This window comes from Vulpes vulpes, chromosome 3 (genome assembly GCF_048418805.1).
Source record: "Vulpes vulpes isolate BD-2025 chromosome 3, VulVul3, whole genome shotgun sequence".
NCBI classification, from domain to species: Eukaryota; Metazoa; Chordata; class Mammalia; order Carnivora; family Canidae; genus Vulpes; species Vulpes vulpes.
The window spans coordinates 36,002,379-36,029,906 of NC_132782.1; the positions used below are offsets into that span (position 1 = coordinate 36,002,379).

The window sequence follows — 27,528 nt, forward strand, 5'->3', positions numbered from 1 at the left end:
ATGGTCTCTAAAGTAGCCACTTGCTTTAGAATTGCAGACCAGTGGTGTCGTGCAGTAATAAGGTTCACAACCACATTTTAGGACTGTGGTAGAGGATTAAGGAATCAGTTAAGTGGCTGGATCAGATGAAATTTAAGCTGGATATTTCATGTTTGATTTATTTTGGCATAGTGCGGTGTGGCTTCAGATATGGCTATATTTATTGTTGGGAAGGATTGTCACACACCTGTGTTTATTGATGGACTTGGTCAATAGCATTCAACTAATATTGCTGTGAACTCAGCCAATACTGTTTTATGTTGACTATTTTGAGCCATATTAAATAGCTAAAACAAACTATTGTATAATGATTTTGTATGCTGAGTAGTACAGAAGGAAATCCGAGGAAATAAGCTTACGTGTTTAAACCTAGTCCAAGTATGGCAATAGTTGTATTTTATTGGTAAGTGTTTAACATTCAGCCTATTGTGTTTCACATTCAGCACATTGGCCCATGGTGAAAACCATTTATTGAATACATGAATGACTAATTCTTCCCATTGTTTAATGATGATGCTAGCTACTAGCTTGCCTGAGGAATGGAGGGAGCAATTCCTAAGGCACAACTTCTTTAGATCCCCTGGACATAGTCCCCACAAATTCTGCCTTTAGGAGAAGGCATAAAGAGCAATGGGAGCGGACATGCAAATGGGGGTGGTGGGAAGGTCTCCTCAGGTACAGAGGAAGTCAACTCCAAGACTGAGGCTGAATATTTTCAGGGAGAGAGATAAATGTTTTAAGGGGATATTCAAGGAAATTCTCCTGAATTGGGGGAGTAGGACGTATTTCAAATTATGGCACTCTGCTGGAAAATACTGTATTCATGTAAACATTTATAGAATATATTTGGGACTGTTTTTTGAACTCAGAAATAACATTCTGTAACCTGTAAGGAAATGTAAAAAACGTAGTAAAAATATAATCATGTAAAACAACATCAAACCCTAGAAAACATCTAAACCTTTTTGTGGAATGTGAAATTTTTGAAGGTTGTTTGGGACTGTTTACTTGGTACTGATGGCTCTGTGCGGCCAGAGACCAGCAAAACAGTGACAGTTCTTTTATTTAGCCACTTGGAAATAATGATCTTTAGGCCATATTTTGGGAAATTCTATGATGTCTTATTTGTTTAACTGTATTCTTACCCAGGGCTATGTACAGATGAGCGATGACCACACTTCACTCAGTCCTCCCTGCTGAGATCATTATTGATTAAATAGAACAAGAACAAGAGATGCATCACTCTAGATTTTATTTTTCTTTGTTTCCAGGGACACAATTTGAGTGAGGCCTGGATCAAGGATTAAATTCATTGTCTCATCCTAAATATTATTAATCTTATTCTCTAAGGACAATGAACTATGGCTTAAAGAGATTTATTTAAATATTCTCTCTCTCTCTCTCTCTCTCTTTAGAAGTGGCCATACATCTCTACAAAAAGAACTATTTGGAGGCAGAAAGTCATTAATTTAAAATTGAGAACTTTTTCTCCCTTTTTTTCCTTCCTCATTTCTTCACTCGTTCCCTTTTTTCTCCTCCCTCTTTCTTCTTTCTTCTCTGACAAGCTGTGCAATAAGTGAGCCCAAGTCCCTGAAATTTACTCTCCAGATTCTTTCCCTGCATTCACCAGAGGTGAAGAGACCATAAACTGTCATTGTTTCCATCAAACTGGACCTATCACCACATGTGTGGGCAACACAAAGAAATTGGAAAGGAACATTTATCTTGAAGATGTTTTTGTGTGTGTCACACAGAGAAGGAATTATTTCTGAGTTTAAAAACAGCCAACACAACTTGGAAAACACGGTAATATTTATTCATGATAATAAACGTGTTTTAATGAAACCCACGGATGTCCAAACACAAACTGAATCATGACACCCGATGGCCTTTTTCACAAAAACCATGACATATGTCCCAGTAATTTGCTAAATGAGATGAGTGCAGGAAAATGAATCAAAAATTCTTTTAAACATTCCATCTAATATAGACATCAACCCTAGACGTGGCTTTCTAAAATGGTCCCTTTTCTTTAACTTCATCTGCTGAGTTTTTGTTACTATACCTTTACACATTTCTTTAAAGCTTTAATTGTTATTGTTCGCTTCAATCAAAACTGCTAGCACTTTGGCTTGACCTTCTACAAAAGATTAAAGTCTATAACATTAGTACAGATGTCGTAAGATATACAGAGTCATTTGTAAATGTGTGAGTCTGAAAGGGCCCTCACAAACATCCAATAAGCCACATACCAAATAATGTGTGTATATATATATATATATACCATGTGGTATATATGACGGTTGACTAGAAAGACAAACGATATACTTTCTAACTTATGTTTGTCTCTAACAACTTCAGACTCCTTTTAAGTTAAATTTACCTATTTGGAAAAAAGTTAAAGTTTGTTAGAGATTTAAGTTTCTATACTTAAATACTATTAGATTTGATGTCTAAAAGATTCTTTGTTGTTTTCCAAAAATTCACCTCACTCCTTCCTAGGAATCGTTTGGACCCATTTGCTGCCATACAAAAATCAAATTGAATGCCAGAAGAGACCTTTCTAAATAAGATTTTCTTACTGGAAATTTGTAACATGGTCATCCTGTTGTATCTTTTCAATTGAATTATCAGGATCTGCAAATTTAAAAGAGACAATAAGGTTGATAAGTAAAACTAAATCCCAGGGAGAAAGGCACTTACACCCTGCACACGGTTAGTCCAGTCTGTATACTCCATAACCTTTGTCAAATGGAATTGATTTCTGGCCTGTGTACAAATACATCAGAGGGCCAGAATAGAGTCAAATCGGAATGCTTTTGAAAGAGAATCAAGGTGGCTACCAAATGTTTCGTATCAGCAGGATATTTCTTTAGAGGCTTCTGTTGGAAATTTGAAGTGTATGGTATCATATCACGTGCAGGAGAGGTATAAGGCTGTTGGAGAAATTCCCTTAGTTTATTGACTAAAAAGCCAACACAATTGTCTTTAACAGTAAAGCTTGACAAGATAATTAAATGAATGATAACAAAATCTCAGCAGGGAAATGCCCATTAATTGAATTTATTTGGGAGCATGTTTTCACAAGTATAGCCAAATTATCTAATTTTCACTCACATTAAAAACTGATAGTCTATAACAACTAATTACTAGAAATGAAGAAAAAGGCCAGTACTTTGAACCAATAACACAGAAGAAAACAAACATCAAAAGATTGCCATGATATTTGACAGCTTCCTAAAAATTCCATTCATCGTTTTGCGCTTTGAAAATCTTTCAGTGAAACTCGCCAAAGAAAAAAATCCCAGTATTTTCTATGTAGCAGTGCCTTTAAAGCTGAAACACATTTGCCACATTCTTTGCATCTTTTCACAATATTAGTATGTGTGTCAGTTTGAGTATGTCAACAGGTGAAATAACTGAGAAGAATAGAACAATTGAGTTTTGGCATTTCTTTTCTGTAAGAAAATTAATGCATTGTTTTTCTCTTTTGTTTTACATATGGTGACTTATTTTTAAAAATTTGGTTGCAGTTTTCATGTTATACAGAACTAAAAAATCAGAATTAATGCATCATTATGGTCAACTTTTAAATTTGAAACGAGGAATGAAATAATCTATACTCTGCTCAGATTTTCTTCTTTTAGCTGCTAGCATGATCTCTCCAAATTCAAATTGGATAGTTTTAATGCTCGAGCAAATAACTTTCCAATTTTCATAAAGATAATGATGAACCTTGTGATACATCTGTAGCAGTCAGCTAGATTTTGTTCACAGTCAACATATTCAGTAGAGATTTAAAACTATGAAATCTGTCACTTTCATATTTCTAATCTCATACTCTGGAACAACTTGAATCTGGCGAAAAACACCTGGTGATAATTTTATATGATAACAAAACAATGAAATAAAGTCCATTTTGACCTAATGTTTGTATAAATTCTAAGCAGCCTTGACTATCTGCAATTTAATCTGAGGGAGGAAAATCTGAATTAATAAGGAATGCCAAAAATATTCCTTTAATTTTGTGACTTACTGTTTTCTGAAGAAAATCGTCTGAATAAATACATTTTAAAGATATTGGTTAAAATTTAACAATATTCAAAATATTTCTGACATTTAAAAAGTATGTTTCAGCTTTAAAAACAGTTCTTAATGTTCTGTTTATTGTGGGAAATCATTTTACACTCAGAAAACTAGCTGCTGTAATTATAAAACTAACAACTAACACTCATTCACAATGACTTTATCACGACTTGAGAGTAATAATAAAACCTAGAACTGCTTTTTTTTTTTATCTTCCACAAAGTTGATACTACATTAATTTAGAAAAAAGACCAGGACTATGCTTTGTTTTCCTAAATCATTTCCCTAAATTAATATGACAAAGATGTCAGTTATGGCATATATAGGTAGATTGATAGGTAAATTTAGAGCAACAGATATGCAGAGAGAGATAAATATGGCCATCATTAAGTTATCATAGAATGCTTGATTTTGCCAAGTGAAATAATGTACATGAAAGATTTCACTCGTATCTTATTTTGTTGCCATTTCTATTTCTTTTTATCTTTTGTTTAATCAGTATATTAAAAAGACAGTTTTCTGATTAGCAGTATTTCAGATGTTAAGCAATTCTTTCTCTTGGCTCACATTGGCAGTTCACAGTCGAAAAGCACAACCACGTCAGGCAAAAACTGCATGTAGACCGCTCTGGGTTTTGAAGACTTTTTGCTTCTCACAGAGATTTTTATTTGAAGTTATAGAGTAATATCTACATTTAATTGATAGTTAATAATTGGGAGGGGGAATTACAACCAGAGAAATTCCTTGATAGAGAAGGTTTTATCTTTTAGTGTCAGCTTAATGTCTTGCTCAGCACTTTTTAATTCTCTTAGGAGGATAACTTTCTATCCATTACTTTGTGATAGTTTAATCACCCTTCTACTATGAACCTAGCTCTTCTCATTCCATGAAATATTGCACATTTATTTCCAATAGAGCTTTTCTCTGATGATGAAAATTGGAACCTGTGTTTCTAACTGAAAACAATTGGCACATTTTATTTCTACGACACTTGCACATAAGAGGTATTTAAAAATACAAAGCTAATACTTTCCATGATTCCTGGGCTTATAAATTCATAATGTCAAAGTTTCATCAGTTTCATCTTAGGTGAGACTTGCCTTCAAATACACTTGTGTTTTCTATAGAAGTTACCTACGTGTCTTCAAAAACCCAACTTGGTCTAGAAAAATGACTCTCTGAGACAGTCATGTTTCTTTTGTTATTTAAAAAAAAGACAAAACAGCAATAAACATTTTAGCTCTTTAATGAGCAAAGATCATGTCTCTTAGCATTGGACTAATAGTCATTATCCAGATTATCTTTATTTCACGCAATGACCAGTGACATGGCCAAGATGTACAAAGTTGTTTCCATCAAGTAGTATACAATTTTTTTTTTGTATAATAAGCTTTCATTCTTGAAAAAGAGTAACTGAAAAGAAAGGTTTCTGTTACTGCAGTTAGTTTGTCAGAGAAAGTTCTTTGCATTATCTTACAAACTATCAAAATTGCTAGTCATCTGAAAAAATGTAAAAAAAAATCACATAACTTTAGTCTAATAGAAATATAGTACAGGTAAGAGAGAAAGTATTTATCAGGATGTGCTCTTTAAGTCCATCTCAATTTTGTTTTTAATATAAATGTACATCTGATTACATATACAAACATTTGGAAAGGTCTGTGATATACTGTTACTGGTAAACAACAGGGGGATGAAGAGTTTCCTGTGGTCTTAAAGTATTCATTTAAAATCACACATACGTGTAAGACTAAAATCCTCCAGGTGTTGACTCTCCTTCTAGGTTCTGTATCTATGTTGTACTCTACTGAGATCGCGTGGGTAAATTCCAGTGAATGAACCTCAGTGAGAAAGATAAGTGATATGAGGAGGGACATGACTGTATATTGAATTCTTATTAGTAAACATTTTGTCATGCAACATGAGTAAATCAATTAACTGAGAACTGTAATCAGAGTGGTAATTTGGGGCATATCCTCATATCATAAAAGACTGTTGCAAGTAACTCTTTGGACACACTTCACCTTTACCAAAAGGAACAAAATACAGAATAACAAAAACCACAGCAAATTATAGATCCTGTAACACATGTCCAATTAGGGCTGTATTTCTATAAATTATTTAGACTGGAATGAAAAGAACATTAAAAACACAGGAATTTTTTTCCTGGGATTCATATCAGCGAGTATTCACCACTATACCTATAGTTTCTTCAAATACCTTTAATAACTAATTCTTCCTATTATCAAAACTACTGTGAATTATTTACTTCTAATTACTTTTGCCCCTTAAAATCTTCTTTAGGTTTTGCCAATTGATAGAGGAAGCTTCTATTAAAGACTCCAATGGGATGAGAAGAATTTTAATTACGGCTTAATCAGCAGCACAGCCACCAAGCATATAAATTATCATGCACATCGTGCTAAAAATATCCAGTTTCCTTTATCCCCACAACTTTATACTGACAGCACTTATGTGATAATGTTGTACCTGCCAGTCTTTAAACTTGTTTGTTTTACTGGCAAATTTCAGCATGAGCCTCTGCTAAGGCCATTAACAGCATTGGTGCTTTGTGTACTTATCCAAATATGTAAATATGGTCTACACAATAAAACGGCTCCAAATAAAAACTGGTGAAAATTATCTGACATTCCATTGGTGTGTCCCTTGTGCATATTCATGGTTGTTTTTTTATTTTTATTTTTTATATTTCAGACATAGTTCTTTCCCGTTTGGTGTTCCACATGCCTAATTCCATCATGTAACATAAATCTTCAAAAAATTAATTCTTGAATGTGAATGAAAAAGTATCATTCAGAACAATTGCCTCAAGCAATTGAAATTCATTTTTAAAGTTGATTTGTGTATATATGTACAATTGAATTTTTTTTCAAAACCCCCAAAGTTCTTGATATGTATATTCACATAATATTCCTCCTTATTTAAATAGTAAGAGTCTTGTAGGTTGAAAGCCAAGGAATCTTCAGTAATCTTTTACTGCAATCCATCAAAAAAATAGAGTTTGTTTCTCTTATCTGGCTATACCCTGGTTGTTGAATGTGAATGGGGGTGGGGGTGGGGGTGGGGCAGAGTATTGTTCTGTCCTCCGGTGAATGTGTTGAATGTGTGTAAGGGTTGAATCCCTGGTATAGTGTTGGGGATCATTGTGATGGTGTTGGGTGTCATTAAGGGAACATCATCAGGTGACCTCCTCATAGCTAGTGTGTAATCTGGGGGGCAGGCGGTCCGAAGAACCACCTCATGTGGATGGATGGACTCACATTCATGATCCAAATCAGTGTGCTTCATTTGGAGGGACATGATCTCCTCTTCTTGTGCGTGGGTCAGATCGTTGGTAGTAGTGCGCTGAGGGCTGCATCTCCTGTGAACATCGTGTCTCCTCTTATCCTTTTTGTAGTATAGGGCTGCAAAGGCGAGGATGTTCAGAAACAGCAGCGAGGCTCCAACTGCAATAGTGACGCTCAGCTCTGTGGAGTAGTCCCTTTGATCCACTGAAAATGGACTCGGTTGTTGTTTGGGATCATCCTGCTTGGCAGTGGGAAATGCTGATGTGACAGGTACAGAATTCTTTCTCGTAGGTCTGAAAGTGATGTCAGTCGATGGCACTTTAGTTGTTGTCGAGGTATACTGGGAAATGTCATTGAGATTATGCAGATGAGGTACCAGCTCCAACCAGAGGTTCACCTTATTGGCTCTGTAATGTTCTTTAACTCTTGGTTTTAATCCAATATGGAGATAAAGTTGATCTTTCTGGGAATATCTGGTCCATGCTACTTCTTCAAAGCGGTTGGGTTTGGTATGGATGAATTTCGTGTCTTGAGGGACTGGTTGATTTGGGTCACTAGGAAAGAAGAAAGCACTGTAAGAACAAAATTGTTTTAATTCTTTTTCTTAATCAAAATAGTATTAGCTTAACATCGGACTGAAGAGGTAACTTAGCAAGTCAGCAAAGCCTTAGACCGTGTTTTAATAACAATTTGGGTCAATTTAAAAATATAGATCCAACTGCGGGCAGCTTAGATGGATGATAATGTAATGAGAGTAAGAGTCATATTCTTGATCTCTTTGTCCATTTGGGATGGGCTACTATCTACCCAAAGATTTTAAAATTCGTATGTGTATGTATTTCTCCTAGGCAAGCTAGCAGGGATGGGATGGAATAGTGGTAAAGATTTTAGTTTTGGAATTGGAAGGTGAGGTTTTAAGTCCTAGCACTGCTACATACTAGACATATGAATATCTACCTGAGGCTAGGCTCTCATCTCCTCAGTCCCTTATTTGCAAAATTGATGAACAATGCCTGACCTGTTCACCTAACAAAGAAGTTAGAAGGACCAAAGGGTAAACAATATATTGGAAAGCACTATAAAATAATCATCACTACTAAATAATAACAAGTCTTGTGTAATAAAAACCACAAAATAAATTTAATTATTGAGTAATCCAACGGGGGTATTAAGTCTTCCTTTTTTTTTTTTAAACCCACTATTCTATTCTTTTAAAAGAACTTTTTAAAAATTTATTTGAAAGAGCACAAGCAAGGGGAGTAGCAGAGGGAGAGGGAGAAGCAGGCTCCCTGCTGTGATGCGGGGCTCTATCCCAGGACTTCGGGATCATGACCTGAGCCGAAGGCAGATGCTTAACCAACTGAGCCACCCAGGCACCCCATAAGTCTTTCTTAATAAACTTCTAAAAAGTAAGAACTAATAAAGCAACGATTTCTGAAATAGCACCATGTAGAATTTTGAATAAAGAAACCTAACATGTTATTGGCATTAACTTATTAAATTAAATCATTTGGACACAAAATTTGTATTATTTTTTTAACGCTTACAAGGATTTTTTTATTGAATTATAGAAAACTTCACTCATTAGATACATACCCAGTTTTAGCAAAATTTGTCCAGTATGTCATAACAACTGCACTCAGCATCACATCATTTTTGGAGAAATTGCAAGGAAATAACTCTGTAGGTCCAATCATGGGGATTCCTAGTACGTAGGGAACTTCGTCTCCATGAGCTGCATCAGCCCAAGCTGGAACCTGATCTGTTTGGCAATGATGGTAAAAGGCATAGAAATATGTAGGTGAACCAAAGTTTGAGTGAAGATCTGCTGTAGCTACAGCTGGTGCCACCCACTGATGATCTGTAAACAAAGCCAATAAGGTCTTCCTTCTGGTTTCAGGGTTATGACGGTCAGCCCAGTCAGTGTACATGAATTTAATGGTTTCTCTCAAAACATCTTTGCCTTCAGGATATCCATATAAATTATCAACAAAATTGGAAACGGCGAAGTCAAAATCACTAGCTGATATGCCATCATCACTATCTACTATGTTCTCAACAAATTTTAACCCTTCCCCTTGGTTAACTCCTAACATTATATCATAGTTGAGAAACTCTCCTTGCTCCATCAATATCTGAGGGTCATCTGGTATTACATCGCCATCAATCACGGGTCCGAAGGCTATGTGGTATCGTGCTGGTTGAATATCTTGGTCAACAAGTTCTTTGTAAGGCTTCTTCTGTAGGCATTCCACTAACTCTACTGTATCTGAAACATTGCAACCAACTTTTGTGGCCAACATTCTAGCATATTTTGCAGGTTGGAAACTAACAGCCCAGCTGGAAAGGGCTGTTCCACTTTGAGCTATTGCTCGCTGAAAAAGTCCTACGGGAAGAACAACAAAGAGTTTGAGATGACTTTTGAATAACATTGTGGTAAAACAGTAACATCTGATTTTTTTAGGTGTGTATATAAAAACCCATATACAACTCAAGAAACAGGAAGATAGAGACATTTTTGTTTAAGAGAAGGTACATCAAGTCATCCCCAGGGTATAAGGAGTCGGAGAGGTAGACTAAGTCTCATGCTTTGAATGGCAACTGTTTTAGGGATCAAGGAGGCAATAAGCAAGGAGAAATGGAGAATGTGTAAATACTAGTGGTACAAAGTCCCAAATATTTTTTTTCACTCAACATATAAACACCTAGGTTATTATAAAAGTCAACCAGATGGGGTTTTCCCCCCTTTACTCTTCATTAGACTTTGTATTGTTTTTTAAGAATATTTTTTCCAATTTGGCTGCATGTGTCTTCCATCAAAATGGCTCTGTACGTTTGCTTTATTCAGACTTACTTAAAAAAAAAAAATTGTTGGGAGCTTACATAGCTACTGGGGCTGGGGATTTGCTAATACCCTGGGGATGGCCCTGAAGGCACACAGACAGAATATCACTTTAGACATACTCTTTCCAGCTCTTCATGTCAGACATAGTGTGCTGAATATTCATCTTTCAGAAGAAGACATAACATTTGAAGTGTTTTCACTAGGTTAAAGAAAAAACCATCAGCAGAAGGATTCAGTGGGGGAGGTGGGGTTGTGTGATTTAACTTTTTCCACTGTTGAATGTGCACTGCTATATTTTATCATAAAAGATGAAAAATACATGGTCCACTGCTTTTAACTTAATTGCATTTAAGAATTATAAATCATGGTCCCATATGCAGTTTGATAAGAGCTGCATGCCATTCAAATTTACAAATGCACTTTATCTACCCATTAAGGTATTTTCAAATAAAATTCTTGTTTTAAAAACATAATTTATCTATTTTCTTTTAAAAATTATACTTATTATCAATTTCCAGATATAGCTTTGTAGTTCAGTTATTTAAACACATGCTCAATTATTCATATGTGTTAATGAGATAAGAATTCTTTTCACAAAGGTGCTAAAGCAGTGTCTGAATTAGAAGCAAAGTTTTAGATTTTTCTCCAAACATGTATATGTACTCAAAATGTCTATAATATGCTCCTAGATAATTCTAAAAATATTCAAAAAGTCAAACAGTACCAATTAAATTTGTTTTGGTTTCTGACATCTTTATGAGCATATTTTTAGTTTGCCAGAGCAAAGTATGCTAGAGCGAATGATATAAATACAGATAATTTTTAAAAAATTATGTGTGTGTTTGTTAACATTTGTTCAGAGAAATATTTTACTAATTACAATTAAAATAAACCTGGAGGTTATTTCCCATTTCAGGGGCTCAATGATATTAACTAAATATACCAAAAAAGATGTGGCAAAGATGAACGTCATATTAAATGTTGTCTGAGATATGCCGTCTGGATAGTGTTGGAAAAACCATGTGTTTTATCATTAGTGAAAATGCTTGTTATGTGTATTCAAGCTGTGGCTGACTCCTGGTATATACGGGGCTAAACACTGCTGCAGCTCTGGGGGTTTGTAGACTTAGATCTGTGTCTGTGTAGGAGACAGTATTAACCTGATGATTTCAAGGTATCTCCCGGGCATCTCCTGGTAAAAATAAAGCAGCCTTTTGTGTGGAGATAAGCTTATGACTAAACTAAATGTAAGTCCATTTCTCTGGTCCCACAAGGACAGAAAAGTGTGATGGAATGTTATATTTTCAACTGTTGGCATAGCAATTGGCCACTGTTTACCAAAATATCAACAGATGAAAGCAATGCTAGCCAATGGAATAATTGGTTTATCTCTTTATCAATTGCTAGTTTTATACTCGTTGACTGGCTTTGGTGCCCACTTTTGCTCTACATTTAGAAAAACTTCTAGAATAAATAGGAAGAAATAACTTTTGAGATCAAGTGACCCTATGAAGTCTGAACACATTGTCTAATGTTAACCTACGTAAATATTGGCATTAGTATAGTCTTCAGCTAGAACAATATAATCTCCTCAATTAAAAAAAAACCAACAGCAAAGTTTGCTATTTCAAAATAAGTCACTTCATTACAGACCAAAATCTCTATATAATTAGGAATGTTCTTATATGTGTCATTTTGTCATCTCAAACCAGAACTCTACTAACACAAATGAGATGTTACATAAACTATATATAAATTAAGTCTATGATAATATATGATTCTCCAAATATATATACTCATTTAATGATATGCTGTTCTTTAGGAATTCCACATCAGTGTATCTTTGATACTGAAAATAAATATTCTATGTCTGATGCTCATATCATAAAACTCAGTCTTACAAATCGACGGGGTATACTTCCTATATATAAAATGACAGTAAAAAAGCAGAAAACACTAAATGGTCTATGTTGATGTGTATTCTCTATCTCCCTATCTATTACGTACAATGGAAAAAAAGTATTTGCTTTTGCAGATTTTTCAAAAAAACCCACTTCTGTTCTGGTGGATATTTCAAGTTAATAATGAATGCAATTAGGATGAGTGACTTAAATTCATGGTAAAATGGGAATTCATAAAAAAAGCCCACATGATGAGCCTTAGGCAGGCACTTGGGCAAAAGGGTGTCAAGGCCAGAAAATGGAGGCAAGAAAAATATTTCATGGGCTTATGCAGCTTCAGTACTTCATGCTGCTTTAAAGCCAAGCTTTAGGGGGTGGGGAGAGGGGGAAATAACACTTTTGAAGTTGAAAAAGCACAGATTCAAACCTAATTTTCCTTTTAATGAAAAGCTCTACTAGTGACCTTGATGCTTTGACAATTTTGGATCATGCATGCAAAATAATCAAACATCCATTCTGTACTCAGACAACAAGTGAAAACCTTGTTTCCGGACAAACCAGCTTATGACTGCCTCCTTATCTTTTTACCAGTAAAAGGTTTTACATGTCTATTGTCTTGAAAATAGATTATACACAATCCTTGCATTTAGAAAGAACCTGTCTTTGATTTTTGATTACTGAATAAACAGAGACCACAGAACTGTGAACATCTTTGATTTTTCCCCAAAATCACCCTTTGAGAGGAAAGAAAAGTAACTGTAATTCTAACTATTCTGAAGTGCGCTTGAAAGGGCATCCTTACCAAGCCCCACAGGAGACAAAGAAAAGAGTTTGACGAAAATTGAAACATGCATAGAAAAGCTGAAGAAACAAAATTTTAAACAGTTATTGAGCTCAACCTAACACTCAGTTTGAACAGAGAAATATATACAGAGCATCACATACTACTGATGGTGGTGGCATGCAGACACCAAAATTGTCAAAATTTGCAACCTGCATAATACCTTTGGTTGAATTGCTCCAACGGTTACCTTCAGAATAATGGGATAAAGTCAGCAGATTGACACATGAACCCCCAGCGCCAGATCCAAAAACAGTGATTCTTAAGGGGTCACCACCAAAGAATCCAATGTTCTCACTAGTCCATCTTAAAGCCTGTATGAGATCAAGGAGTCCATAGTTTCCTTTTGCAGCCTGATCCCCTGTGCTCAAGAAACCTGGAAGATCAAAATGAAAAGATATCTTAGAACACCTTTTTGAGTTGACATGAATCAAATAGACATCCAATATAAATAGAATTGAAGCATGTGTTCATCAAGGTGAGTAGAGTCCAAGTTCTTTTTTTTTTTTTTTTGAGTCCAAGTTCTTTAATAAAAAAAATTACTTCCCACCAAAATAAAAGAATATACTTTAGGAAGAATAGTAGCCACTGAAGAATGACATTTATCTTCCCCAGTTACCCAGGTAAAAAACCATCAGCAGAATGTAACAGAAGGTAACAGGGGGCAGGTAAGAGAACGAAAACATTCTGTAAAACCTCAGGAGAGACATACTACCAGCCAGGTTACTTGGAGACATTTGGGATAGTGCCACGGGACATACGAGAAGGTGCTTTTGCATAAAACACTGCGTCAGTCCTCAGGGTGCTCATAGTTTAACATGGTTGGAATTTAAGAAGTGGGTCACAGAGTGGCAGGATGTGAGGGTGAAGAGCAGGGGTGTCTTTTTTTTAAAGATTATTTATTTATTTAGTCATGAGAGACACAGAGAGAGGCAGAGACACAGGTAGAGGGAGAAGCAGGCTCCCTGCGGGGAACGTGATATGGGACTCAATCCTGGGACCCCAGGATCACGCCCTGAGCTGAAGGCAGACACTCAACGGCTGGGCCACCTGGGTGTCCCAAGAGCAGGGGTTTCTAAGGCTTATGCATAAAATTATATGCAACTCTTTTCACGTAGGTGTATAAGTGCATTTTAATCAAAGATGGTCCAGGCTTAAGAAAGAATCGCTGTGTTAGAGATAATTTGAGACCACGTTTTGGAATACCTGATATGCTAAACTGAGCATATTGGCTCAATTAGAAAACAACATAGACTAATTGGAGGTTTTGGAAACGTTCAGACTCATATACCTGGGATGTTTAAAGCTCCACTTTTACAGTAAATCTGATGATCAGGAGGGATGTATGTTGCATAATAAAAGCAAAGGTAGAGAAGAGGTTACAGGGATCTGAATTGACAGAGTCGTAAAGGCAATTGAAAAAAAGGAGAAAACATTTTTGTGGCTCTAAGAACTGAGTGACTTTCTTATATGTGGAGGTTGTTAGGGAGAGAAGTAAAAGATATCACTTTAATAATACTTTAAACATATTAAAAAAATAAACATATTCATTCATTTCACTGACTTAATAGCCTTTATAATACACTTATTATAATTTATAGAACAAATATCTACTCTCTAATATATTTCCACATTTGGTATAAATGAGAAAGTATAAAGAAATTCATAAAAGATTCCATTTTATTGACTATTCACATATTGTGTAGAAAATATTTAGAGACATACGACATATAAATTGATTATTTTCATGGATGTAATTTCCAATCTCACCATGTTTAGGGAACTATTTTTTCTTTAGATATATTCTCTTACTGCAGACCCATTATAGAAACTCAACATAAAAAAGTATAAATTGTTTTGTTCAATTTGAAATACACCTTTATTTTTTTAATATAATTATTTTATAACTATACCAGGAAGTCAGTTATATTAGTGATAACAGTATCTATCAGTTGAGTCAATCAATCTATACTCAAAATTAATATAGGGACAAGAAGTTCTTTAGGGTCATTGTAGGGAGCAATAGATGAAGACAAATCTTGAATAATTTTGCAAAAAATAAAAAAGAAAGAAAGAAAGAAAGATGATTAGTCATTGTTTTCCTACAAGACCAAAAATTCTAAGAAACAAAAACATGATCTCTAGTTCACTGTGTATGTGCATGTGCATGTGCATGAGTGTGTGTATGTGTATATGTGTGTGTAGAACCCTGGAAATCATCTTTGAGATGAAGGTTAACTTTTAAAAAATAGTATCCAAATGAATACATCTTTCTGGTCATATTCATTACTTTTAAAATTAGTCTACATAATTCAAGGAATTTTCATGGTATCTTCTTACAAAGAAGCACTTTCAGGAGCACCTGGTTGGCTTAGTTGGTTAAGCAGCCGATTCTTGATTTCTGCTCAGGTCTTGAGCTCAGGGTCATGAGATTGAGCCCCTTGTTGGGTTCGTGCTGAGCATGGAGTCACCTAAGATTCTCTCTCCCCCCTTCCTCTGCTCCCCACCCCCCTTATCTGTTCTCGTTCTCAAAAAAAGAAGCACTTTCAAATTCTCAGTAGTCATATAATGAGAGCATATTAAAATACAAAACAAAAACATGACAAAGAACTCTTTTAACTTTACTTGGTATTAAGTGAATTTTGGTGTAAGACAGAACCATTGGTTTAAATTCCTTAAGGGATCCATTACAAATGTTTTGATCTATAAACATGGACTGATGGCATTAACCCTGAAAACAACATTATAGAAGGATTATGGTGTGTTAGATACAAAGGACTCTTGAAGGATAAAGGAGGTATAGTGTGTGTGTGTGTGTGTAGGAGAGAGGGAGAGAGAGAGAAAAAGACAATGAATGAGAGAATGAGAGCACACTCTAGCTAGTTTATTACCTAGATTTCTATATCACAAATACATTCAAATAGAAATTTTATTTCTGAATGTAGCTCATGCCACTCAGTGCAAACCCTAGGATTTGTATTTAATTCCTCTTGAAATAATATTGAGTAATTCCAGTAATATTCAAATGAATCTCTATATTCATACAAAAATTGACTTCCCAATAAAATAATCATAATTCAATATGTAGCATGTGGAGAACCATAGTAATAAGATGATTATCTCTACGGTAACTAAAAAAAAAAAAATCCACTCTAAAAATCCAGTTTTAGTAGCACCATTTTAACCACTCTGGTAGGTTGGTCAAATAATTTTGTGTTGATATAGCAAACTTGTGAAAGCAATTGTCTGAAGAGCAACTTCTACTTTATATATAATTTAAAGAAATCTTGTAGCATTTTCAAGAAAAAAAACTTTTTGAACCAAATCAATTCAATTCCAAGGTTGCACTATTAAGTCATAGCATGGAAAATGGAGCACGTTTTCAGGTAGAAGATTGTGTCCTAGGCTTGGAGTGTCCATGCTACTCTGTCAAGCTTCATTTTTACCTTTCATTCCTGAGTTTCCTTCACTGTTGATTTTTATTTCACGTGTATGCTGTAGTTTTTGTATCTATGTCATCCAGCTATCTCTCTCATTCCATCATCTATCTATCTATCTATCTATCTATCTATCTATCTATCTATCTATCATCTATCCACTAAAAGCAAGTGATCATTAGCATGAACTCAGAGAGCCACTCTGAGTTTTACATGAGGAAAAAATAATAGATACCTGCTGCCTTTGTTAAGGTCAGCCAATCGATCATATCTATCTTTTTTAGACCTGATAAAGTAATACTATATGCTGGTATGAATTCTTTGATTTCTGATGCTATATTCAAGCAAAACTTTGTGTCTCAGCCAAGGGAGAAAAATGAGGAATGTTGAGCAAATCACGGCCTCACAAGACACAGTGTGCTAATTACCCAAGTGATGTGCAGCATTCTTTAGACCTTGCTGTCCAGTGAGGTGTCATTTAAATTTCTTTTGAAAACTGACTTAGCTGCTGTGTTCTTAATAGCAGAATTATTTCAGGTCACTCTAGCTGGAACTTTACATTGGATTGTTCAACTGCAGTCCAGCCATGGCAGAAATCAATTTTACAAAGATCCTAAAGTGTTGCTTACCTTCATGATTACTTTGGGAACAATATTTTCCCTTAATGTCACTTAAAGTCTTTCTCTATAGCCACTCACTGTATCTAGACTCTCCTAACCTTCACGTATAAGCTCCTATGATGTAATCGATGTCCTGGTGCAAGGACACATATTTTGTAAGACAGAACAATAATGATGACAAGATCTTCTCTTCTGGGGGGAGATAGCAAAAGAACTTTCCAGAAAACAAGATTCAACTATTTAACTTCCTTGACTCATGAGTATAGAACCCTGAAAAAATGATTATTTTGAAACTCATGGTAAACTTTCAAAATTCACAATTACAAGTATGCCATGAATTATTTCAGTGGCTCATAATACACTATAATTCTCATTTGACTATGTGTTCAAATGGAATTTATTTAATACCATTCTTCCCATCTGAAAATTCATCCTATTAAAAAGCGTCTTCAATCATTGTTTTTCCTACATGGACCACTAGTCCTACTGATCTGATTAAACTTACTGAGCAGGTTTGGCATCAATTTGATGTTTACCTAATCTGGCAAGTAGGATTACTTGCAGGTGTTAGTGAGTAACCAAGCAACTGAACATGGGCTCACAGGCCCTTGGAAGGGAAAAAAAAATCAGATCAGGCATAAAATAAATTGGCAAGGGGAAAATAAATAAAAATAGATAATCACTGTAACTAGGTATTGGTTTGGGCTACTGATGTCCACCAAATTCAGACTGGCAGACCAGAGGAATGTGAGAGAAGCTAAGTTAAGTTGTCTGGCCGCAGCCCTGCAGCTGATTGGTTGATCCATTCTCTAGTCGAGTCTCAGTATAACCGCATAGACAACATATTTACAATGTAAACCAAAAGAAAAGCAGGGTGCTTCTCAGTAGAAAAAAGGATTTAAACATATTCAGGGAGGAAACTGAGACTAGGAAAAATGCAGACTGTTTATACTTGAGATTACAACTAGAATATCAGAAATTGAAGATGTCAGTGATTGTGTACTATAGGTGCTGTACATGTGCTTTCTTTTATGTGGGGGCAGGTTTGAATGTCTGTGCTTATGGTGTTTAATATCTGAAAGATTATATATATATATATATATATATATATATATATATATATATATATGAGTTCTCCGTCTGTGTTCATGCTATGAAAAAGTAGGAAAGAATCTTCTGTGTTTATCAATTCTGTTGCCTAGATACAGATGGTTGTGGTTGGTCTTTGAGACAAATTGATAAGAACTTCAAAGCAGAGGCCATACTGAGCATTAAAGGGCCAGCCTTGCAGACATGAGACTTTGAATGATAGGTAGGCATCCTTCTAGGGACCTGGGACTGCAGATCAGAAAAATAATTCATTAAGGATTTTGCATCATAAACATAAAAGGATTGAAAATGTGGGATTAATATCTCAAATTCTCCCAACTAAAAATCCAACTGAAAAGACCATGTGCTGACTCTCCTTATCTTCTTAGCTGTCAAATCCAGTTCTTGCTCTGCACTCTGTCTCTATTTCCTGCCTTCCACTCATCTTCCTGACTTATTCTAGGTCTCCTCTTTTCTTCTTAGACTCATGAAATCCTTCTAACTAGTCACTCAAAAAATAGCAAACAAGTCTTCTATTTCATCACCAGAATCACTTTTGAAATATATTATCTTCCAACGATGGACACTGCAATATTGAAATAACATCCCTATGTTAACACACATTGGACAGTTTCCCTTCATTACTCTTTGAGTCAAGATTGTTTAAAATACGACGGTTTAAAATTCCTCAAATTGGACAATTTGGGGTCTGTGTAGGGAAAAGAACACACATAATATCATTTAATTACTCATCACCTCCAGTTAACATCCTTGCTAATGTGTTCTCTTGGGAGCTGTCGTTCTTCTTTGAAACAACAAAGGATAAAGTCAAAATACTTTCCTTTTTGTATGTATCCTCTGGAAAAAAAAAATTACTCTCAAATGGTTGATCTTTTAATATCATATAACTTGGCAGTATTTCCAAAATTTTATATTTTCATACATTTATCTATTGATTATCTATCTATCTATCATCTATCTATGTATCTATCATCATCATCATCATCATCATCTATCATCTACCTATTTATTTATTGTGAGATAATTTGCTTTTTAATGGCTCATCTTTGGGAAAAGTAAACTGAATTACAGGCCAACTCCCCTGATTGCTGACAGCTGGACATGGGGAAGGTGAAAGTGACTACTAACATTCCTGAAAAGAAGATACCAGTAGATGTCTCTCTATTTTTTAATCCCCAAATTTCCCATATTTTTGTCATTGCCAAGGTAAACAGATGAGATTGATCCTTCTATATTATAGCCAATGCTGACATTTGTGACTCCTTCCCCCATAAATAAGAGTGGAGAAAAAAAGGCCCAGGTTTTCTTAGCCTCAAATTGTGTTCACTTTTCCAATTTCAAGAATGGCCCAAGACACTAGGGAAAAAAATCACTCCCAACCCCAGATCCCACACCATTACGCTATTTTTCACTCCAACCTGAGGCTGTTAATGTTCACATTTCTTGGACTGTGTGTCAAGAAACGCTTATGGAACATTCCCTGAATTAGGTTATTGTGTACTTCCTGCCTATTTGAATCTGGACAACAGACCTGGTATCAAAACTGACAACATTCCTGTGCTTTCTGAATAACTGCTCTCAAGGAAGCGAAAAACGAGAACTCTCCCTTCTGAAAGAGCTACTTAGAGGAAAGAAGTCACATTGTTAATTTCTAATTGTTCTGATTATGCAGGAATGTGTCTAATGATTTAAAAGCATAATCTGCTTCAAAGCATGGCATTCAGGGAGCCACAGTGGCTACCATATAAGAAAAATCTTCAGCAACTACATAGTTCAGAACTCCATAGCTTCAGGAGCAGTAAGGAGTATAAAATATTACAAATATCTATCTAATGCATATTTCGGTCTCTCTTATGTGCTCCTGTTCTAAGATGTGTGTGTGTGTGTGTGTGTGTGTGTGTGTTGTAATTTATCACTTGTATTTATAATGTGTTCATTTTCTTTATTTTCTCTGCCCTGGATGCTTCACTGTACCTGCCCCCCAACCCCAATGGCCATTCTGTACATATTTTCTGAATAAAGGTGGACATTAACATGTTATGATTGTCACAATATGGAGATCAACAATTAAACTTTCCAAATGAAAGAGGTCTCTGTGTCTTTCTTTGATGACAGCAACGAAGTAGGAATTTTGGAGCCTCTCAGCAGCCAATCTGTTTGGAAAAACATAGAATGGTGGTAGCATCCTTACAAGGAGGAAACTAGGGCTGTCCTCGGTATGGCCCTCCTGAAGGGAGAAGAGGACACACTGGCCAGCAAACTGACCCAGAATATGCACCCAGATTATTGGCCTAAGAACACAATGTTTGAGAGGCATTTGAGATTCTCTCAGTAGGTAATGTTATGAGAAGAGCACCACACTTAGCAGGACAACTTGGGTGTACAAGCAAGTTGCTGTGTGAGCAAGTTAGTTAGCCGCTCGGAGCCCCAGCTTCCTAACAGACACTATTAATAGTAGTACCTGCCCTACGGAGTTCTCATAATTAAAAGATAATGTCTTGGTACACAGGATGGCTTAATATATGTTGGGTAAAACTCCTCTGGTTTTAATCAACTAAATTTGACATTTTCCTAATCACCACCTATTTCATTAAAAACATTCTTCAGTCTTCATTGAAAAAAATGAATTTCAAAAGAATTAAAAAATTTCAATCACAAAAAAGGTTAAATGTATGTATATAAACAACAGGGTTAAATTTATCACAGAGGTTTTTATTTTAATTTATTTTAATTTGATTTTATTTTTTAAACTTTTAAAAAATTAATATTTTTAACGTTTATTTATTTATTTGAGGTGGGGGGCAGAGAGAGAGAGGGAGAGAGTCTTAAGCAGACTCCATGCTGAATGTACTGAGTGCAGGGCATGGAGCCCTTTATGGGGCTTGATCTCACAACTCTGAGATCACAACTTGAGCTGAAACCAAGAGTTAGATGTTCAACTGGCTGTGCCATCCAGGAGCCCATTATTTTTATTTTTATTTAGTTTTATTTTTTTTAATTGTTTTTAGAGAAGGAGGGGAGAGTAAATTGTGGGGGAGAGGGCTGAAGGAGAGGAAGAGAGAGAATCTTAAGCAAGCTCCATGCCCAGTGTGGAGCACAACGTGAAGCTAGATCTCACAAACCTTGGGCCAAAAATTGAGAGTCAGTCACTTGACTGACTGAGCCACCCAAATGTCCCAATTATATATTTTTATTTTATTGAAGTGTAATTGACATACAATATTATAATAGTTCCAGGTGTCCAACATAGTGATTTGACTTTTGTGTACATTACAAAATGATCATTTCAGTAAATCTAGTTATTACCCATCACTATGCAAAGTTAATACAATATTATTGTCTAAATTTCCCATACTATACATTACACCTAGATACGACTTATTTATCTTATAACTGCAAGTTTGTACTTGATCCCCTTCAGTCATTTTGCCCAGCTCCTAGCCCCCTTTCCCTCTGGAAACCACCAGTCTGTGCTCTGTCATAGAGGTTTTGAAATTGTTCTACAGGCTGTAGTTGCCAAGACAATTAAAAATACATATGTCGCCCTCTAAATTTTAATTGGGTAATGAGGATATTTGTTATTACATAAACGCATTTAGTGAATCTTCTTAAGTGTAGAAAGCATATTTGTGTTCATTGTAGATAGTTCCTTAGAATTCAACTCAAACATCTAATTGGGTTGTATTGTAATGAGAATAGTTTTATAAGCCAAATTACTGTGATGATGATTAAATAGCAGACATTGAGCTTGATTTGATCACTCAAAAACTATTTTAGAATAGTTAGCAAAATGGTTAAAACATCTTAGTAGTACTTTTTTTAGATATAGAAGAAAATTGCAGAAAAAGATGAGTGATGAATAACTTTGACTATTACAGACGGCAGGAGTCAACTGCACATAGCTGAGACCTGGGTGGGAAGGAGGGATGTTGTGTTCTTCAGTCCCACACCAGCTGCCCCTGAGAAAGACACAGCTAATAATAAAAAGAAAAGAAAAAAGAAGGGTAGGAGATAAAGTCTGGGTAATGAATAAGCGTAACTAATTAACTTAAGACAACTTAACTAATTTCATAAGAATATTGACCAAATAAGATTGTATTAAATATTTTATTTCTACCATAGCAGGATTTTTTGAGAAGATAAATATTGTCCTAAGGTATGACTAGTAAAACCTGATAGTCACTAAACACTTCTTTCATTATATTCTTCTCTATTAAAAGCTAATCTGCCTGATTTGGCCATTTTAAGACTTTCTATTTTTGAAAACTTCCAAATTACCAAAACATTTCATAAATAGTACAAAAATTCACCATGCACTTTGTCATCCAGATTTCCCACATACTAACATCTTCCTTCCTTTTCCTCCCTCCCTCCCTTCCTCTCTCCCTTTTTGCCCTCTTTCCTACTCATTCTTTCTTCCTTCTTCCCTCCCTCCCTCCCCTCTATCCTTCCTTCCACCAGCTCTCACTCCCCTCCCCCCATCAAATCTGGAATCACATGTTGAATTTAGTTTTTCACTTAAACTCCTTAACTGTAAACGGTTTTGTTGGTCTTTCCTTGTTTTTCTTGACCTTGATATTTTTCAAAGAATATGGGTCAGTTATTATGTAGAAAGTCCCTCAATTAAGATCTGTCTGATATTTCTTGAGGATTATATTTCCTCAGGTTATGAATTTTTGACAAAAGGACCATAGAAGGAATGTGTTTCTCAGCTCATCAAAACAAGAGCTCACAATGTTGATTTGTCTCATGACCACTTGGGTAAGGTGGTAATTTTCCATGTTTCTTCAATTAAGTTACTATTTTTCCCTTTGCAGTTAATAAATAAAAGGTAGGTGGATTATGCTGATCCTGTGTACATGTCCTGCTTCTTATCACACTGTCATTGGCTGATTCTGGCATCTTTTATGATTCTTATCTGAAACAAATATTAATTTCATTATTTATTTTATTCTCAGTTGGAATTGGCAGTAATAAAAATATTTCCTTTCTACCCAATTTGTATTCATTCATTTACTCATATCATTATGGACTCAGAGATTTTTATTTTATTCTAGGGGCTATCATCTTTTCCTTTCATTTATTTTGATGCCTATACTGTCCCTTATTTGCCAGTAGGATTCCGTCCACGGTGGCCACTATGTCATTTTGACATGTCTCCATCATCTTTGGGTACATCCTCACTTCTCATTATTTTGTAAGAAACCCCTACTACTTTTGGGGTCTTGGACCTCCCTTTGGTTAAAATTTTTGAATAGTCTTTTCACATAAAAAGCAATCAAATTTTTTCTTAGTAATTGTGAAAATTAAATTTACAAAGTAATTTAGTAAAAGTAAATTCAGATCATGAAAATTAATTACTAGGATGACAAAACATTTGAGTAATTATAAAAAACAGAAACAGAAGCTTATCCTGGAATTTTGGAATAAGGGATATCTCATTTGTGAAAAAGTGTCACATAATAAGGTTGAAACCACTAATCTGGAAGAATACTAAATAATGTCACCAACACCACATATGAAGTACCAACACACACCATCACACACACAGAAACACGCATCTACAAACCAAACAAAAATGATGGCAATAACAAATTTGCGACTCACCCTAGCTAAAGATATTGTAATGCCTCAAAATATACAGTTTATGGGAAGAGCATGGTGACATGAGTTTACCTATAGTGAAAATCTACAATACACAGTAGCCAAAGCTACAGTATAAAGAAAATTACACCAAACTACTTCCTAATAGATCTCTGATGAAACTTGAATGAATCCAAATTTTCCACTCTCAAATTTTATTTTTTAAATTTTGTTTATTTTTTTCACTCTCAAATTTCAAATTACAAAGTTGTCTGTGTTTTCTTTTAACACCAACTTTTCCCAGGAAGTTTCAATTAGTGATTCTTAAAAGTTTGTGAACCCTAGATTAGGGCCATATGGCAGGCCTTTTAGAGCAGCTGCCGAGTGTACATAAAGGCACTAGAACGGACTCCAAACATCCTGAGGCAAACCAATCCCAGAGACCAATGTGGTAGCACCAGCGGCTAGCCTCGGGTAATCTCATTTACTAATGCCGAAGGGATATATGATAGGTTTTACTTAGATGTTAGCAATAAATCCACCTAATATTGAAAATTGGAATGACTTTTTGTGTTGTACTTAAGCATAAGTAACATGGGGATGTTGGCCCCTGCAATCCATCAGAAGTGTTGTCTGGAGCCCCAAATCTATTGCTGTGTTAATCTGTGAAAGCTCACCAAGGAGAAATTACTCATGCAACTTGGCCTTCAGTTGGAGAAATTTTTCAAAAGTTTTCCTAGACCAGCAATTCCTACGGTAGCTAATATGGATCTTCAGCTCAGAGGGTCATGGAATGCTGTTCCATAGTGAAGGAAATATTGAAACAAGTAGAAGGTCAATTTAGAAGAAGCAGTGATCTGAATCTCCCCCAGGGTGCCCTCACATTAAGTTTGGATTTGTAATTGAAAATAAATCTTTCATGTCTGGGTGACAAGTCTGAGGTCCTGTTCTGGGTGCAGTTTTCACTAAGCATTATATTTTCCAGTTTGAAGCCACTGTCCTTTTCAGCTGATTTGACCTGCAATGCCACAGTAGGATGTTGGCTGCCAAGTGATTAGCTATTCAAGAAAAAAGTGAAACTAATCTCTGTATTAATATACATGAGGTGAAATGAGAAAGAATCTGAGACTCGAAGGCATGGAGACCGATGTTACAAGCTGTGCAGTGAGGCATACTCCCCCAGATCCAGTAGCAGAATCAAACCCCACAGAGGAAGGGTGACATTTGGCAGAGGTGGTGCAGGAGACAGCTGCCGTGGGTTGAAGTGACAGCTTGATTTTCTAGCACTTTAATGGAAAGAGTTAGTCCTTTTGCAGAATAAAAAAGAGCATCCTGTCATTACGGCACTTAGTAAAAGGCATACAAGTGCAGGATTCAATTTTTTCCTTTACATTGAGGATTGGAAGGGCGCTAGAGTGAAGAGAAGGTGTGAGATATCCTGCCAGAAGAACCTGCAGGTTCTTCTATATAGACAGAGAAAATATGGATATTTGTTGATCTATAAACCACGTCTAATATCGCATCTATAAAGGCTACGGAGGAACCTTTATATAGACTTTACCTCTGTTAGAAGTATTCCTTCTTTCTCTTAGGGAATCAAATAATCATGAAGACCAATTATTAGCACAAATACGAATCTTTTGACAAAAACAGGCCCATTAAATCCACATTTGGTAGATACCTACTCTTCCCAGGCATTCTGCTAGCTGCTCAATACACAAAGTCTAGTAGGACCTGTCCCCTGTGCTTCAGAAAGTTGGGTTTCATGGTAGGTACCTACCAAATACGGAAAGAGTGTGTGAGAAAGGGTCCCTGAACTCTACCTGTTTAACCAGAATCTCTGGCGGGTGGAATATGTACTTTTAGCAAGTTGCAAGGTGTTTTTGCTGCACTCTAAAATTTGAAAACACTAAGAAATTGGTTGTGGATTTCTTTACTCAAGCAGTTCATTACATTGTATATATTCGCTCTTCTTTTTGCTTTACTCATCAACCATTTCCATATAATTCTGTGTTACAGGATGATGATGACGAAAGGTTGGTATATGAAACTCTCTACACTTTTGACCTTTTCTCCAGACTACCTTTCGTCCGTCTGTAACTATCTAGACAACCAAGGGTATTCTCCCATGCTAAAATTGATCTCCCACAACAACAAAAAAATGATCATGCAAGGCCTATTCTAATATACTTTTATTAATTTTTCTTGCAGTTAAAAATGATTAAATTTATTTACAAATAATCCTTATATTTCCAAAATAAAGGAAAAACTGGACTTTAAAATGTGAGGCAATAAAATCTCTAATCTTATTTTTAAGGACCTAACAACTTTGGGGGAAAAAAGCTCTCCTTTATAAACTAATTTTATTATTCGCTTTGCTAGGAAATTCTTTTCAGAGCTGAAATATCTATGTAGCTTAAGCCAGTTTCCTTTTGTTCTGTGCTCAGAGAAGATGGAAAACATCTGGCAGGTTCTTCTGGCAGGATATTCAAGGAAAATCTTTACTCTTCAGGCAAAATAATCCAATTCCTTTTTGTCTACGTTGTATGGAACTATTCTCCAACTCTTATACAAATGGATAAATTGCATAATGGAGATGGGTATTTGTTGATCAGAGCCAAGTTATAGTAGTTTAATTTGCAATTTCTTTGAATAAAGTTAATTATAACAAAAGCAATGTTAATAAATTCTACAGAAAATAATTTGCTTTTTAGGTTTTTCAGCTGTTATCCATGCCAAAAGAAAATATAATTATGCAGGATGCTAAGAATTTCTTTTTTAACCTAACTAGGAGGAAACACTGGCTCGTAGACTGCATCTGACCAGCTTTTACCAGGTGCCATAGGGTTTCCCATAAATAACTTCATGGTGAGGAAATCATCATCGCACAAGGGAGGCAGCCTGCACAGGTGCCTTTTTCTAATTTACGCAACGTGCCTTAGGATATCCTCCTAACGAGGCCGCCGCCAGACTGGTCCACAGCAAGCTTCTGCCAGTTGTTCAGCATTGTCTTTGTGGGTCAACAGGCTTAGACTCTTCTAGATGTTGAGAGAGGGCCATTCCCACCGTTCTTACAAAGAAAAAGTACAAATAATATATTGTATACTACAAATTGATCCAACGTTGAATGAACTTCGTTTGAAAAGTTTTCATTTCTTCGTAACCATTTCTGTGAACATTTTAGAGTTCTAAACTTAGCAGCTTTCTATTTTGTATGTAGCTTCCTTTCGTTTTTGTTTTTGTATTTTGTTTTGTTTTTAAATTGGAATTAGTGGATATCGCTCTCATCTAAGATGAAGAATTCCACAAAAGCAACTTGGTAGGCTAACTCTAAGTTTGGCAAAGGAGCAAAGCTCGATTTCCTACTAAGCTGAACTAGTGTAATCATACTGTACTCAATGGAAAAACAAAAACAAAAAAATCCCTTTCTTTATTAAAAACAGCCTGTCAGATTCTGTCCAGAGAAACCTTGCTCACATGAACAAGTAAGGCTCTGAGGGTAGAAGGGGTGATCAATATTTGATTATCTGTATATCCTAGGTCACAGCTGCTCCTCTCCCTGAGCTGGACCATGGTTCTTAAATTATTTACAATCAGAAGGAAGGAACGTTAACTTCTCAAACTCAGCTTGGAGGCCTTGCACCAAGTCTGCTCCACTAATATGACCTCCTTCTCCCTCTTCTCTTTCAGCCTCTTTGATGCAGCCAGGGCCGACTTTTCTTACTTTCTTTTCCAGAGTCTTCCTCCAGGCTTTCAGT

General features: G+C 35.6%; 1 protein-coding gene across 20 annotated transcripts in view; it reads right to left on the reverse strand.

Annotated features, from left to right (window-relative positions):
- Positions 1 to 5,355: 5,355 nt before the first annotated feature.
- The window catches only part of NLGN1 (neuroligin 1), an 805,972-nt gene continuing 783,799 nt past the window's right edge, over positions 5,356 to 27,528 (reverse strand). For 13 of the 20 annotated variants that reach the window (XM_072752193.1, XM_026007767.2, XM_072752190.1 and 10 more), the window contains 3 exons: positions 13,184 to 13,396; positions 9,030 to 9,819; positions 5,356 to 7,987 (listed from right to left, as the gene is read on the reverse strand). In XM_072752193.1, the coding sequence (XP_072608294.1) occupies positions 7,165 to 7,987; positions 9,030 to 9,819; positions 13,184 to 13,396 (1,826 nt within the window). In that variant the 3' untranslated portion in view covers positions 5,356 to 7,164. The remainder of the gene's footprint in view (positions 7,988 to 9,029; positions 9,820 to 13,183; positions 13,397 to 27,528) is intronic. The other 7 variants (XM_072752194.1, XM_072752195.1, XM_072752192.1 and 4 more) reach the window with 1 other exon arrangement.